The sequence below is a fragment of the Procambarus clarkii genome, chromosome 25, assembly GCF_040958095.1.
Source record: "Procambarus clarkii isolate CNS0578487 chromosome 25, FALCON_Pclarkii_2.0, whole genome shotgun sequence".
Classification (NCBI taxonomy): domain Eukaryota; kingdom Metazoa; phylum Arthropoda; class Malacostraca; order Decapoda; family Cambaridae; genus Procambarus; species Procambarus clarkii.
Genome location: NC_091174.1, coordinates 9,114,100 through 9,129,099, shown reverse-complemented (window position 1 = coordinate 9,129,099; position 15,000 = coordinate 9,114,100). Strand labels below are relative to the sequence as shown.

General features: G+C 51.0%; 1 protein-coding gene across 1 annotated transcript in view; it reads left to right on the top strand.

The window, feature by feature from the left end:
- The first annotated feature begins 5,514 nt into the window (after positions 1-5,514).
- Positions 5,515-15,000, top strand: part of LOC123756475 (histone-lysine N-methyltransferase SMYD3) — an 18,269-nt gene continuing 8,783 nt past the window's right edge. Inside the window, exons 1-5 of the mRNA XM_045739655.2 lie at positions 5,515-5,712; positions 6,795-6,972; positions 7,428-7,497; positions 11,818-11,945; positions 13,662-13,838. Coding sequence (XP_045595611.2) covers positions 5,561-5,712; positions 6,795-6,972; positions 7,428-7,497; positions 11,818-11,945; positions 13,662-13,838 — 705 coding nt within the window. The 5' untranslated portion in view covers positions 5,515-5,560. The remainder of the gene's footprint in view (positions 5,713-6,794; positions 6,973-7,427; positions 7,498-11,817; positions 11,946-13,661; positions 13,839-15,000) is intronic.

Below are 15,000 nucleotides of genomic sequence, written 5' to 3'. Positions count from 1 at the left end.
GTCCACAGCCAGAGGTCACAACAGTGCGTCAACACCTGCACGGTCATCACCAACCACACAAGCGCCTCATCGATCCCCCAACATATGTTGGTAATTAATTAATCATGCATGATAACCTCTAGTTGACAGCCCCCCCCATACAGGTGTCAAGAGTAGCCACACAGGTTGTCAAGAGTAGCCTCAGAGGTAGTCAAGAGTAACTTTACCGGCAATCAAGAGGGATACTTAGGGGTCAAGAGGCATACTGAGGGGTCAAGAGACATGCCGTGGGGTCAAGAGGCATGCCGTGGGGGTCAAGAGACATGCCGTGGGGTCAAGAGACATGCCGTGGGGTCAAGAGACATGCTGTGGGGTCAAGAGGCATGCCGTGGGGTCAAGAAGCGTACCGTGGGGTCAAGAGACATGCCGTGGGGTCAAGAGACATGCTGTGGGGTCAAGAGACATGCCGTGGGGTCAAGAGGCATGCCGTGGGGGTCAAGAGACATGCCGTGGGGTCAAGAGACATGCCGTGGGGTCAAGAGACATGCTGTGGGGTCAAGAGGCATGCCGTGGGGTCAAGAAGCGTACCGTGGGGGTCAAGAGACATGCCGTGGGGTCAAGAGACACGCCGTGGGGTCAAGAGACACGCCGTGGGGTCAAGAGACACGCCGTGGGGTCAAGAGACACGCCGTGGGGTCAAGAGACACGCCGTGGGGTCAAGAGACACGCCGTGGGGTCAAGAGACATGCCGTGGGGTCAAGAGACACGCCGTGGGGTCAAGAGACACGCCGTGGGGTCGGACGCAACACAGGCGCCACCAGCCCACATCTGTCCACTTAACTTGGCCCAAATTCGTCCGTGATTTTTAATTTGTCTTTCACACTTGTTCCGATAATTTGATTGAATTTCCCGCCAATTTGTCGAGGAGCCATCTGTTGTTTGTTGTTGCCTGAGGGGGGGGGGAGGGGGGGGCTGGGGGGGAGGGGGGGGCTGGGGGGGAGGGGGGGGGCTGGGGGGGAGGGGAGGGGGGGGCTGGAGGGGAGGGGGGGGGGGCTGGGGGGGGAGGGGAGGGGGGGGTCTGGAGGGGAGGGGCGGGGGGGGAGGGATATGGAGAGGAGATACCAAAGGAGTAATGGGGGGTGGAGGACAGGTAGGGGATGAGAAGATGGTGTTTGGAGGTGGCATGGAGAGAGGGGGTGGGGGTGGAGGAGATGGGAAAGAGAGAGAAAGAGAGGATCGGGAGGTGATGGGACTTGGAAGGGTGTGGGGAGGGGATGGGACTTGGAAGGGTGTGGGGGAGGGGAAGGGAGGGTAAGAGGAAGGGGGGAGAGGTCCTAGAGTCATGGCATAAAGTGACGTGGTGTCTGACACTACACCTGTCCTCTGAACAGTTAACCGGATTACACACAAAGCCTGTCTCCTGAAGAACTCATTAACCGGATAAATTTAGCAGTATATACAAAGTAAATCAACACAGGGAGTGAATCCACTCTTTTGGTCTCCCCTTTGGGCAGGAGACCAAAGGGGTCACTGCTGGTACCTGCTACCCAGCACCCACCAGTGGCTCGAGAAACTCAGAAATACCTGTACACCAGTAGATTGACAGTTGAGAGGCGGGACCCAAGAACCGAAGCTCAACCCCCAGCAAACACAACTAGCTGAGTACATCTTGATGAGCACACTCACACACCTGTGGCCAGAAGAGTGAAAAGAAAGAGGAGACATTACAGATAGACTTAGTGGACGACTGATTGTTGGAAAGACCGGGTACAAGAGCTGAAGCTCGACTCTGCAGGGTGACCCTGCAGTGAGGACACACATAGGCGCCCCTCCACCTGCTCTCAGCTAACATTAGCACATGCAAAAAAGACTCGGTGAAAGTCTTGGTGCGTCTAGACGGACTTGATGCGTCTAGACGGACTTGATGCGTCTAGACGGACTTGATGCGTCCAGACGGACTTGATGCGTCCAGACGGACTTGATGCGTCCAGACGGACTTGATGCGTCCAGACGGACTTGATGCGTCTTTGACGGATTGACGAATTAAGGAATCAATTGACATTTAAGGAGGCAGTTCATCTCTACTAGCGTCTACTACAGACAAACACTAACAATCCCCTGTAGTATATTATAGTCACCCACTACAATCGTCTGCCATATGCTACAATCACCCTGAACCACAATGGGGGAGTATGGGGGTTATGGAAGGCTGGTTGCTGAGGGGAGGGGGGGGGGGCTGGTGGGTGAGGGGGGGATAGCACGCTGGACACGTAATCCTGTGGTCCGGGGTTCGATTCTCGGCGAGAAACAAAATGGGCAGAGTTTCTTTCAACCTGATGGCCCCCCCTCTGTTACCTAGCAGTAAATAGGTACCTGGGAGTTAGACAGCTGCTACGGGCTGCTTCCTGGGTGTGTGTGTGGGTATGGGGAAAAAAATAGTGACAGTTGAGAGGCGGGCCGAAAGAGCAGAGCTCAACCCCCGCAAGCTCCACTAGGTGAATACAATCGGAAATTACAAACGCTACAATCCCCCCCGCCCCCTTACCCCTCCCCGGCCCCCCCTCACTCCTCCCCGTCCCCCCTCACTCCTCCCCGGCCCCCCCTCGCTCCCCCCTCGCCCGGGGGTTCAATCTTTGAGCCGCTCTGTTCTCATCAAAATTCAATCAAATTTTATTGCATCATTTTCAGGCGCAAGCTTCGCCCTAATTATGTTACTTTTACAATAAATGAAGGTTGTTCAGGAGGAGGAGGAGGAGGAGGAGGAGGAGGAGGAGGAGGAGGAAGGGAAAGAAGAGCAAGGAAGAGAAGTGACTGACAAGCATCAAGACGTCACCAGAAATCTGAAGACTCGTAAGAGATTACCATATTGGTTTAACTCATCCACTCAATCATCCATTCACTCACTTATCCATCGGCTTATCCACCCATCCATCAACTCTGTGCCCCGTGGAACGTGCCCGGTGGAGAGGGGAGAGGGGGGAGGGGGGAAGAGAAGGGAAGAGAAGCTCAACATATATTTTCTTCCATTGCTTTAAACTTCTTGATGACTCGGCCTCTCACGTGCCGGCTAATTATAGAGGCGATGGGCGGCTCTGTTATAGTCGTTCCTGCTCTACACGCCTCCACCACCTGCTCTCCTGGGGTATTATTAGCCAGGGAGGGGGGGGGGGAGGGCAGAGAGTGAGAGTGACAGATACAAGGAGAGAGAGAGAGGGAGAGAGGGAGAGAGAGAGAAAGGACGGTTGTGGAGGGTTGATCAAAAGAGTATGGTTGATAGAGGAAAGATGGAGGGGGGGGGTTTAGGGGGGGGGGGGGGGGAGAAGGGGACAAATACTTCACAAATTACAAACTACAATGCCTCTATAACTACAATATGCAACGCTAAAATATCCTGCCAAATAATGTCTCAACGTGATTCAACTCTAGCGTGTTAGGTAACATGGGAAGGGGAATTTCCTCACCACCAAAGTCACTCTGAACTGCGTGTTAAGAAACTAGAGAACTGGAGTCTACAGTGGTGACAAATCGGTACGGTAGACAAAATCTGGGTTGAGCAATATAAGGATCAATTGAGGAATAAATCTGGGTTGTGCAACAGACAACCTCTCACCAGATGAGTGCAGGATGTACAGTAAACTACCGCTCACAGGATGAGCTTGGAATGCATACATACATACAGAGAAGTTGTTAGTCTAACATAGATGCGCCGAAGGGAGTGAGATATGAGATCAGACAGGCCGTCCGCCTCGCTGACACTATGTGTGTGTGTGTGTGTGTGTGTGTGTGTGTGTGTGTGTGTGTGTGTGTGTGTGTGTGTGTGTGTGTGTGTGTGTGTGTGTGTGTGTGTGTGTGTGTGTTTGGTAGCTAAGCTAAGCTTGCTCACCTGTCTCAGCAAGCTGAGCAAGCTCTGTCATCTCTCCTAGCATCCCCCCTACCCCTTCCTCATCATCCTGCCCCCCCCACCACACTCACCCCCTTCTACACACTCCTCCCTCACCACTCTTTTCTCTGCCTGACCCCCCTCTGCCCCCCTACTCCCCCCTCACCCACCACAGGCTGCCAACTTCGCCAGTCATGAGACTTCCATTTTTTCTCCTTCCTGCTGTCCTTTATCAAACCATATACTGCACCTGTGCTCCTCTATATCTCTCTCTTATACTGCACCTGTGCTCCTCTATATCTCTCTCTCTTATACTGCACCTGTGCTCCTCTATATCTCTCTCTCTTATACTGCACCTGTGCTCCTCTATATCTCTCTCTTATACTGCACCTGTGCTCCTCTATATCTTCTCTATACCTCTCTCTTATACTGCACCTGTGCTCTTGACGACCAAATCAAGTGTAGGGGTGACCCACGCTACAAGAGTGTAAGGGTGACCCACGCTACAAGAGTGTGAGGGTGACCCACGCTACAAGAGTGTGAGGGTGACCCACGCTACAAGAGTGTGAGGGTGACCCACGCTACAAGAGTGTAAGGGTGACCCACGCTACAAGAGTGTGAGGGTGACCCACGCTACAAGAGTGTAAGGGTGACCCACGCTACAAGAGTGTGAGGGTGACCCACGCTACAAGAGTGTAAGGGTGACCCACGCTACAAGAGTGTAAGGGTGACCCACGCTACAAGAGTGTAAGGGTGACCCACGCTACAAGAGTGTGAGGGTGACCCACGCTACAAGAGTGTAAGGGTGACCCACGCTACAAGAGTGTAAGGGTGACCCACGCTACAAGAGTGTGAGGGTGACCCACGCTACAAGAGTGTAGGGGTGACCCACGCTACAAGAGTGTAAGGGTGACCCACGCTACAAGAGTGTAAGGGTGACCCACGCTACAAGAGTGTAGGGGTGACCCACGCTACAAGAGTGTAAGGGTGACCCACGCTACAAGAGTGTAAGGGTGACCCACGCTACAAGAGTGTAGGGGTGACCCACGCTACAAGAGTGTAAGGGTGACCCACGCTACAAGAGTGTAAGGGTGACCCACGCTACAAGAGTGTGAGGGTGACCCACGCTACAAGAGTGTGAGGGTGACCCACGCTACAAGAGTGTGAGGGTGACCCACGCTACAAGAGTGTGAGGGTGACCCACGCTACAAGAGTGTAAGGGTGACCCACGCTACAAGAGTGTAAGAGTGACCTACGCTACAAGAGTGTAAGGGTGACCCACGCTACAAGAGTGTAAGGGTGACCCACGCTACAAGAGTGTAAGGGTGACCTACGCTACAAGAGTGTAAGAGTGACCTACGCTACAAGAGTGTAAGGGTGACCTACGCTACAAGAGTGTGAGGGTGACCCACACTACAAGCGTTTAGGGGTGACCCATGTGTTTTCAATTCGGAAGAAATTGGCTAAATATAGCCTTAGGGATGATGTGAATATGTTGTTCTTGGCGTACGCTTGGACGAAGCTGCGGACCTGCACGCACGCACGCACACACACACACACACACACACACGCACACGCACACACACACACACCCACACCCACACGAAAAGGCGTGTGCCCGAGCGAGCGAGCAAGTGTGCAGGCGAGGGCCTGGGCAGTGCCCCGTGGCAGGCAGTGTGAGTCGGGTGTGTGTGAGGCAGCATGAGGGACATAGTGAGTGTGAGGGCCCAGGGGCTGCGGGCCAGGAAGCCCGTGAGGAGGGGGGACGTCATCCTCACCTCTCGACCCTTCTGCACCCTGCTAGACTCCTCCCTCGCCGGCTCCTACTGCGAGTACTGCTTTGGCTCTTCCAGGTGAGTGGTGTTGGAGCCCCGTGTGGGTCTCGTGCCCCGTGTGGGTCTTGTGCCCCGTGTGGGGCATGAGTACTGGGTGAAGAGACAGTGTGGTGGGTCTAGAGGCAGTGTGGTAGGTCTAGAGGCAAAGTACTGGGTGTAGAGGGAGTGTGGTGGGTGTAGAGGCAGTGTGGTGGGTGTAGAAGCAGTGTGGTGGGTCTAGAGGCAGTGTGGTGGGTCTAGAGGCAGTGTGGTGGGGCTAGAGACAGTGTGGTGGGTGTAGAGACAGTGTGGTGGGTGTAGAGACAGTGTGGTGGGTGTAGATGCAGTGTGGTGAGTGTAGAGGCAGTGTGGTGGGTGTAGAGGCAGTGTGGTGGGTGTAGAGGCAGTGTGGTGGGTGTAGAGGCAGTGTGGTGGGGCTAGAGACAGTGTGGTGGGTGTAGAGACAGTGTGGTGGGTGTAGAGACAGTGTGGTGGGTGTAGAGGCAGTGTGGTGGGTGTAGAGGCAGTGTGGTGGGTGTAGAGGCAGTGTGGTGGGTGTAGAGACAGTGTGGTGGGTATAGAGACAGTGTGGTGGGTGTAGAGGCAGTGTGGTGGGTGTAGAGGCAGTGTGGTGGGTGTAGAGACAGTGTGGTGGGTGTAGAGGCAGTGTGGTGGGGCTAGAGGAAGCAGGGCATGCATACAGTACTAGCCATGTGCTCCATCTGGCTTGTGTTTACCTAGTCGCTCGCTGTTTACCTCAGAGCTGCTCACCCCCGTACCTGAGGCGCCCTGACACACCTGCGGCCTTGTCACGACACATGTGGCCTTGCCAACACACCTGTCGGGTCAAAACAGTTGAAAGTCACTGCTGGTGATATTTTCACGGTAGCAAACGAGGACGTCTACTGCCGTGAAAATAACACCAGCAGGGAGTTTCAACTGTTTTGACCCGACAGGTGTCTTGGCAAGACCACATGTGTCGTGACTAGGCCGCAGGTGTGTCACGACACACCTGTGTTCCCCTCTGAGGGACCATTCCGATTTGTGACCCCTCAGAGGGGCAAGGTTTGGTTCGCGGGTAAAGCTGTGCATTCACATCCACTCCGCTTCTTCTCCTACAGGAAGGACAGGACGTTGAGGCGCTGTAAGACGTGTGGACGGTCGTGGTTCTGTAGTGAACTGTGTCGGGAGCTCGCCCAGCCCTTACACCAGAGGGAGTGTGCCGTCTTCTCCCGCAGGCCGGACTTCCACCCGAAGAACATGTCTAGGTTCCTCGCAAGGCTCATCTGGAAGCTTAAGGTCAGGAGTCAAATGCTTGCTGGGACCTTGCACTACCTTTCTCCTAATCCTTCAACTCCCTTCCCCTACTCCACCTTCCCTCCTCCGTGTGGCACTGAACGGCACTAACAACTGTCTCTTGTGATCGGGGGTTCGAGGCCCCCCTCTGTGGGCCAGGGAGGGTTAATATAACATTACGTTCTTCTCTTATCTCTCGAAGCTGCGGAAGTATTAGCCTTTTGCACCCATGAAGACTGTCGTAAATCGTAGTGACCCTGTCATGTGGCATGTGTTAGAGAGGGCGTGTCAAGAGGAGTCTATAGGAGCTAGATATAGGTGTAAACAGGCTGGTCTTCTCTATTTTAACTACTCTCAATACTAGTTAGCCAGAAAACGTTAATCATTCCTTCAATAGTTCTATAAAACGTTCACTAGAACAAGCATTTAGATTATTTTCTTTATCAAACACTTAACAGGATGGAGGGGAGGAAATTGCAGAGAAAATTGATGAGAAAAGGAGTCGCCGGTTTAAGGATCTTGAGAGCCGTGAGTATCCAGGTGACGCTGAAGCTTTAATAACGCCCCCCCCCTTCTCTCTCACATCTCTCTATACATCATACACCCCATGCATACACCTGCAGGTAGGTATACATCCACCTGAAGCAAAACACTGAGGTATATCCTAGCTTCTATTGCTTTCAAACACAAACACACTATTCTTCACGACACTATACCACACTACTCTCACACACACCACTGAACCTCTCTGCCTTAGTCAACACTACTCTCAAACACTATTTCCTAAGTCTAATGACCAGAGCTAGTCCCAAAATGGCTAGTTTAGTCATCACAAACATTCAACAAGCTGTCAAGTTGAAACACGAAGTCCACTATAAGTCACCATCTCCACCATCAGCGATCCAACTTGCATCAAATGGCTCAAATAAATGAGCCAAGACATTTGCATCACTCAAAAACAAAACAGAATTCTTTGATAGTTATATATATATATATATATATATATATATATATATATATATATATATATATATATATATATATATATATATATATATATATATATATATATGTATATATATTATATAGATATATATTGTACTAGTGCAAGCCTTATGAAAAACGTTTGGATTCATATTGCTCTCTTGGACGCCTGAGCCACATACACACTGGGCCACATACACACTGGGGCCACATACACACCAGGGCCACATACACACTGGGCCACATACACACTGGGGCCACATACACACTGGGGCCACATACACACTGGGCCACATACACACCAGGGCCACATACACACCGGGGCCACATACACACCAGGGCCACATACACACCAGGGCCACATATACACCAGGGCCACATACACACCAGGGCCACATACACACCAGGGCCACATACACACTGGGCCACATACACACCAGGGCCACATACATACCAGGGCCACATACACACCAGGGCCACATACACACCAGGGCCACATACACACCAGGGCCACATACACACTGGGCCACATACACACTGGGCCACATACACACTGGGCCACATACACACTGGGCCACATACACACTGGGCCACATACACACTGGGGCCACATACACACCAGGGCCACATACACACCAGGGCCACATACACACCAGGGCCACATACACACCAGGGCCACATACACACCAGGGCCACATACACACCAGGGCCACATACACACTGGGCCACATACACACCAGGGCCATATACATACCAGGGCCACATACACACCAGGGCCACATACACACCAGGGCCACATACACACCAGGGCCACATACACACCAGGGCCACATACACACCAGGGCCACATACACACTGGGCCACATACACACTGGGCCACATACACACTGGGCCACATACACACATTGGCCACATACACACTGGGGCCACATACACACCAGGGCCACATACACACTGGGGCCACATACACACCAGGGCCACATACACACCAGGGCCACATACACACCAGGGCCACATACACACTGGGCCACATACACACCAGGGCCACATACACACTGGGCCACATACACACCAGGGCCACATACACACCAGGGCCACATACACACCAGGGCCATATACACACTGGGCCACATACACACCAGGGCCACATACACACCAGGGCCATATACACACTGGGCCACATACACACCAGGGCCACATACACACCAGGGCCACATACACACCAGGGCCACATACACACCAGGGCCACATACACACTGGGCCACATACACACCAGGGCCACATACACACCAGGGCCACATACACACTGGGCCACATACACACTGGGCCACATACACACTGGGCCACATACACACTGGGGCCAGCATGTTCTGTATATCACTATGGCAAGACATCCCCATTAGACAATTATTAGAATAGTCCTATTTAGCAATTGGCAGATGATTTGTCAATAAAATTTCGACGCCTATTTTCCGGGACAAAATTGGTATAGATATATTAGAGAATTTAATTAGAGGCATAGTCAGTCTTTCTTTTAATAATATTTTTTTTTTTTGCCTATAAAACATTTATTACTTTCCTGAAAAATAATATTTAATTTTATTTGTGATTCTCATTAACAACTGTATTTGTTAAATTGTAATTAACATGTATCTAAATTTTTTTTATCGATGATAAAAAAAAAAGAGACTGGAATGTAATTAGGCTTCAGATGTTCCATTCCTGTGCCAGCATACAAGCCACAACAGTTACCTATCTCCACGATACCTGTTTTTTATTATGTTAGGTAAACAGAGAGAGAGAGAGAGTTGGTGTCATGAAGTATTTCCTTAACGTCTCGACCTGTTCGAGAATGGAACTCGGGACCATATAGTTATGAGGCGACTGCGTAGCCCACTAAGCTTGTATTGTATAGTAAGTAATATTATGGTATTTGTATATGTACTATATGCACTATATACATATAGTACTTGTAAATATAGTATGTGAGTACATAGTATATACAAGTTGTATATAGTATCTCATACAGGTTACTTATAACGAGGCTGGGAGAGACGACTAGTGGTAATGACGACCCATGGTACTAACGACCCAGTTAGTGACGACCCAGGGTAGTAACGACCCAGTTAGTGACGACCCAGGGCAGTAACGACCCAGTTAGTGACGACCCAGGGTACTAACGACCCAGTTAGTGACGACCCAGGGTACTAACGACCCAGTTAGTGACGACCCAGGGTACTAACGACCCAGTTAGTGACGACCCAGGGCAGTAACGACCCAGTTAGTGACGACCCAGGGTACTAACGACCCAGTTAGTGACGACCCAGGGTACTAACGACCCAGTTAGTGACGACCCAGGGTACTAACGACCCAGTTAGCTACGACCCAGGGTACTAACGACCCAGTTAGTGACGACCCAGGGTACTAACGACCCAGTTAGTGACGACCCAGGGCAGTAACGACCCAGTTAGTGACGACCCAGGGTACTAACGACCCAGTTAGTGACGACCCAGGGTACTAACGACCCAGTTAGTGACGACCCAGGGTACTAACGACCCAGTTAGTGACGACCCAGGGTACTAACGACCCAGTTAGTGACGACCCAGGGTACTAACGACCCATGACAATAACGACCCAGTTAGTAACGACCCAGTTAGTAACGACCCAGTTAGTAACGACCCAGTTAGTGACGACCCAGTTAGTAACGACCCAGTTAGTGACGACCCATGGTACTAACGACCCAGTTAGTAACGACCCAGTTAGTAACGACCCAGGGTACTAACGACCCAGGGTACTAACGACCCAGGGTACTAACGACCCATGACAATAACGACCCAGGGTACTAACGACCCATGACAATAACGACCCAGGGTACTAACGACCCATGACAATAACGACCCATGGTCTCCTGTGATACACATGTATGACAAAAAAATGTTGATAATCTTTCCTAATTTCCCTTCTGGCCCAGTATTATTATTTTCTTCCCAGGGGAAGAAAATAAGTCATTTTACCTTAAACGGAAGAAATTTAGGTCTTCCGGTAGGACGAATATGTTGTGCAACACGTATATAGTAGAGCAACACAGTTACAGCCCCGCTCCTGTGCCAGGTAAATCCATTAGGGGATCACCATAGCCCGTGCTACTTGGAATTTTTTGTTCCGAGTAGCTGAATCTAAAACAACAACAACATATGATAGAAACGATATATTGGTGTCCAATCACCTGGACAGTCTGGGATCGAACCCCGACCTGCGAAAAGCAAGTCTACTGCTGTACTCTGTGTACAACAGGGTTTTTTTCCCAGGTGAAACAGATGTCCATCATACTATATGAAGTAAAATATTTTTTTTCCCAGGCGAAGCAGATGTCCATTAATGTATTAAAATATATTTTTTTCCCCAGGTGAAGCAGACGTCTTTCTTCTGTATGAAGTAAAATATTTTTTTCCCCAGGTGAAGCAAATACCACGAAGCTGGATGAAAATAGGTAAAAAGATTTTTTCTTAGTACGAGCTACGACATGTTGGCGAAAATTTGTACGAGAAAATTGGTTAAAAATTATACCAATAAAGCTTTATAATAACATGATGTCATCCGTGGAACCCGTTCTAAAAATTCTTTAGCACAAACACTATTTTCTTATATATTAATTTTTGAAACTCAAATTGTACTCGAAAATTGAGGGTAAAATTTTATTGAGCTTTGAAAACCTACACGTTGTGTGTGTGTGTGTGTGTGTGTGTGTGTGTGTGTGTGTGTGTGTGTATGTGTGTGTGTGTGTGTGTGTGTGTGTGTGTGTGTGTGTGTGTGTGTGTGTGTGGGGTTACACTAGCTACAGGTGATGCTGGACCTCCATTACAGACAAGAAAGAGTTAATGACGAGCAAGGAACATCTCACCAGCCTGGAGGACCTCCTTCCGGACCTCCGCGCCCTCCTGGAAGGAGCTCCCCTTCCCTCTCGCCAACACCTCCTCACCATCTACGGCAAGGTCAGTGTACCTCCCTTCAAGTCTTGCCCAAGACACTACCCACTTACATCAAGGTCACTCCCTCTCACTCAATGGTCGTAACAGACTCTTCAATCACCTATCACATGCTCTGGAGCGCTTGTTAGCCACGCTGATTCATTTCCTGGTGTTTGAGATGGTTAATTACTCCTGCAACGTGACTCAGGATGAACTCAACACTAGTGAGTCAACTGGGACTAATAGACCCATCGACTTGCAAAAACAAGTCGTTAAGGACACACAAATACACCCTGTGTGAGGTGCCTGTGTTTTTGTCACTATCAGACAACACTCTAATAGCTTCACGACATTTTAGCCAGCGTCCATTAACTGCTGGAGCTCCCCGCCTGCCGTCCAAGTCCATCAGCGTCCACCAAACGCTGTTTAACTCATTCGTAGACGCTCATTACGACTCTATAATTGCATTCTCGGCCACCTGGCCGTAGCAACCAGACATACCTGTATACAGTGAGGGGATTATACGCACCTGGGAGCCGGTGGCTGAGCGGACTGAACACTGGACGCGTGATCCTGTGGTCCCGGGGTTCGATCCCGGGCGCCGGAGAGAAACGACGGGCAGAGTTTCTTTTAACTTGATGCCCCTGTTACCTAGCAGTAAATAGGTACCTGGGAGTTAGTCAGCTGTCACGGGCTGCTTCCACAAGGGCCGTGACGAGGATTCGAACCTACGTCCGAGAGCATCCCAGACGCTGCCGTAATCGACTGAGCTACGACATGGTCAAAAGAATCCTCGTCACGGCCCTTGTGAATCTGTTCACCCTCAACTGTTGTTACTCAGCCCTCTAGTTCCTTCCTCTTGCTTGCTGCTCTTACAATGTGATAAATTTTGTTTCTATTCCAGGGGGAAGGGGGGAGGGGGGTGATGCAAGAGATATTGATGCAAGAGATAGTGATGCAAGAGATAGTGATGCAAGAGATAGTGATGCAAGAGATAGTGATGCAAGAGATATTGATGCAAGAGATAGTGATGCAAGAGATATTGATGCAAGAGATATTGATGCAAGAGATATTGATGCAAGAGATATTGATGCAAGAGATAGTGATGCAAGAGATATTGATGCAAGAGATATTGATGCAAGAGATATTGATGCAATTGATGTGTCTGTAAAAGTCAACTCCATTAGTGTTACATCTTGTCTCTCGATCCCCCATTGCTCTGTCTCTACCCGTCACTCTGCTTCTCTCTCTCTCCTCCCTTCCCTCTCACCCCTTCCCTCTCCTCCCTTCCCTCTCCTCCCTTCCCTCACTTTATATTCCCCCTTTCCCTCACCTTCCCCGTGCTAGAGGTCCTAAATAGTCAGGAGTCACCAGAAAATTTACACTCACGATACTCGAATTCTGCCAAGGCCCCCCCGCCCATAATACACCGCCCATAATACACCGCCCCCCGCCCATAATACACCGCCCCCCGCCCATAATACACCGCCCCCCGCCCATAATACACCGCCCACTCGCACATAATACATCACCCACTCGCACATAATACACCGCCCACTCGCCCATAATACACCGCCCACCCGAGACTTAATAGTCTCATGTATCACTGCTGTAAGGGCCTGTTTAACCCATGACTTGATTCAAACGTGCTTCAAGCAGGTGTTGACCAACACGTGCTTCAAGCAGGTGTTGACCAACACGTGCTTCAAGCAGGTGTTGACCAACACGTGCCTCCCGCAGGTGTTGGTGAACAGCTTCTGCCTGCTGGACGACCGGCTGACGCCCATAGGGACGAGCCTGTACCTGGCAGCCTCCATCTTCGACCACTCCTGCAGCGCCACCGCCTTCGTGTCCTTCCTCGGGAACAAACTGGTCGTCCGCTCACTCGTCGACTGGCCTGACCTCGACTGGACCCGGGTAACTACCCTTCAACGACCTCGTATAGACGTTCTTAACTACTATGGCCGAGCTCTTTTACCACTGTTTGCTCCTCAAATTGGTATGAATTGTTTGTTCACCTCCCCCATTTTTCTCCTTCCCTTCCTCCTCCCCCATTATCACCCCTCTGCATCGTCCCCATCAACACTAACCAAGTCTGAAGTTGCACCTGTTGCAGCATGCCACATATAATGTAACTTTTGGAAGGCATCCTGGTGAAGAGGGGGGTGGTGGTGGGAGGGAACTGGTGGGGGGAGTTCCCTGCAACCCCCGGTTGCAGGGAAATTTGGATAGAGGGAACAGGGGGGTAGCTATGAGGAAGGAGCGCTGAGGTAGTTATAAGGAGGGAATGCTGAGGTAGTTATTAGAAATAAGCGCCAAGCCATGGCGGCCTGTCCCTTTAGATGGGTGTAAAGGTAAGTGAGAAGCAAGGGAGAGGGAGATGTAGAGAGGGAGAGTAAGGGAGAAGAGAGGAGAAAGAAGTGAGGAGAAAGGAGAGGAAGGGGAGGAGAGGGAGAGAGAGAGCAGAGGGGGTGAGATGTAAGGGAAGAGAACGATAAGGTGGACTATTCCTGTCTGGCTCACTCATCACTCTATGGCACTCGTGGTGCCAGTGCCAACTGTCACCTGACGTCAGCAGGTGTTGCCTGGTGTTACTGACTGTCACCTGACGTCAGCAGGTGTTGCCTGGTGTTACTGACTGGCACCAGGCGTCAGCAGGTGTTGCCTGGTGTTACTGACTGGCACCAGGCGTCAGCAGGTGTTGCCTGGTGTTACTGACTGTCACCTGACGTCAGCAGGTGTTGCCTGGTGTTACTGACTGTCACCTGACGTCAGCAGGTGTTGCCTGGTGTTACTGACTGGCACCAGGCGTCAGCAGGTGTTGCCTGGTGTTACTGACTGTCACCTGACGTCAGCAGGTGTTGCCTGGTGTTACTGACTGGCACCAGGCGTCAGCAGGTGTTGCCTGGTGTTACTGGCTGGCACCTGACGTCAGCAGGTGTTGCCTGGTGTTACTGGCTGGCACCTGACGTCAGCAGGTGTTGCCTGGTGTTACTGACTGGCACCAGGCGTCAGCAGGTGTTGCCTGGTGTTACTGGCTGGCACCTGACGTCAGCAGGTGTTGCCTGGTGTTACTGGC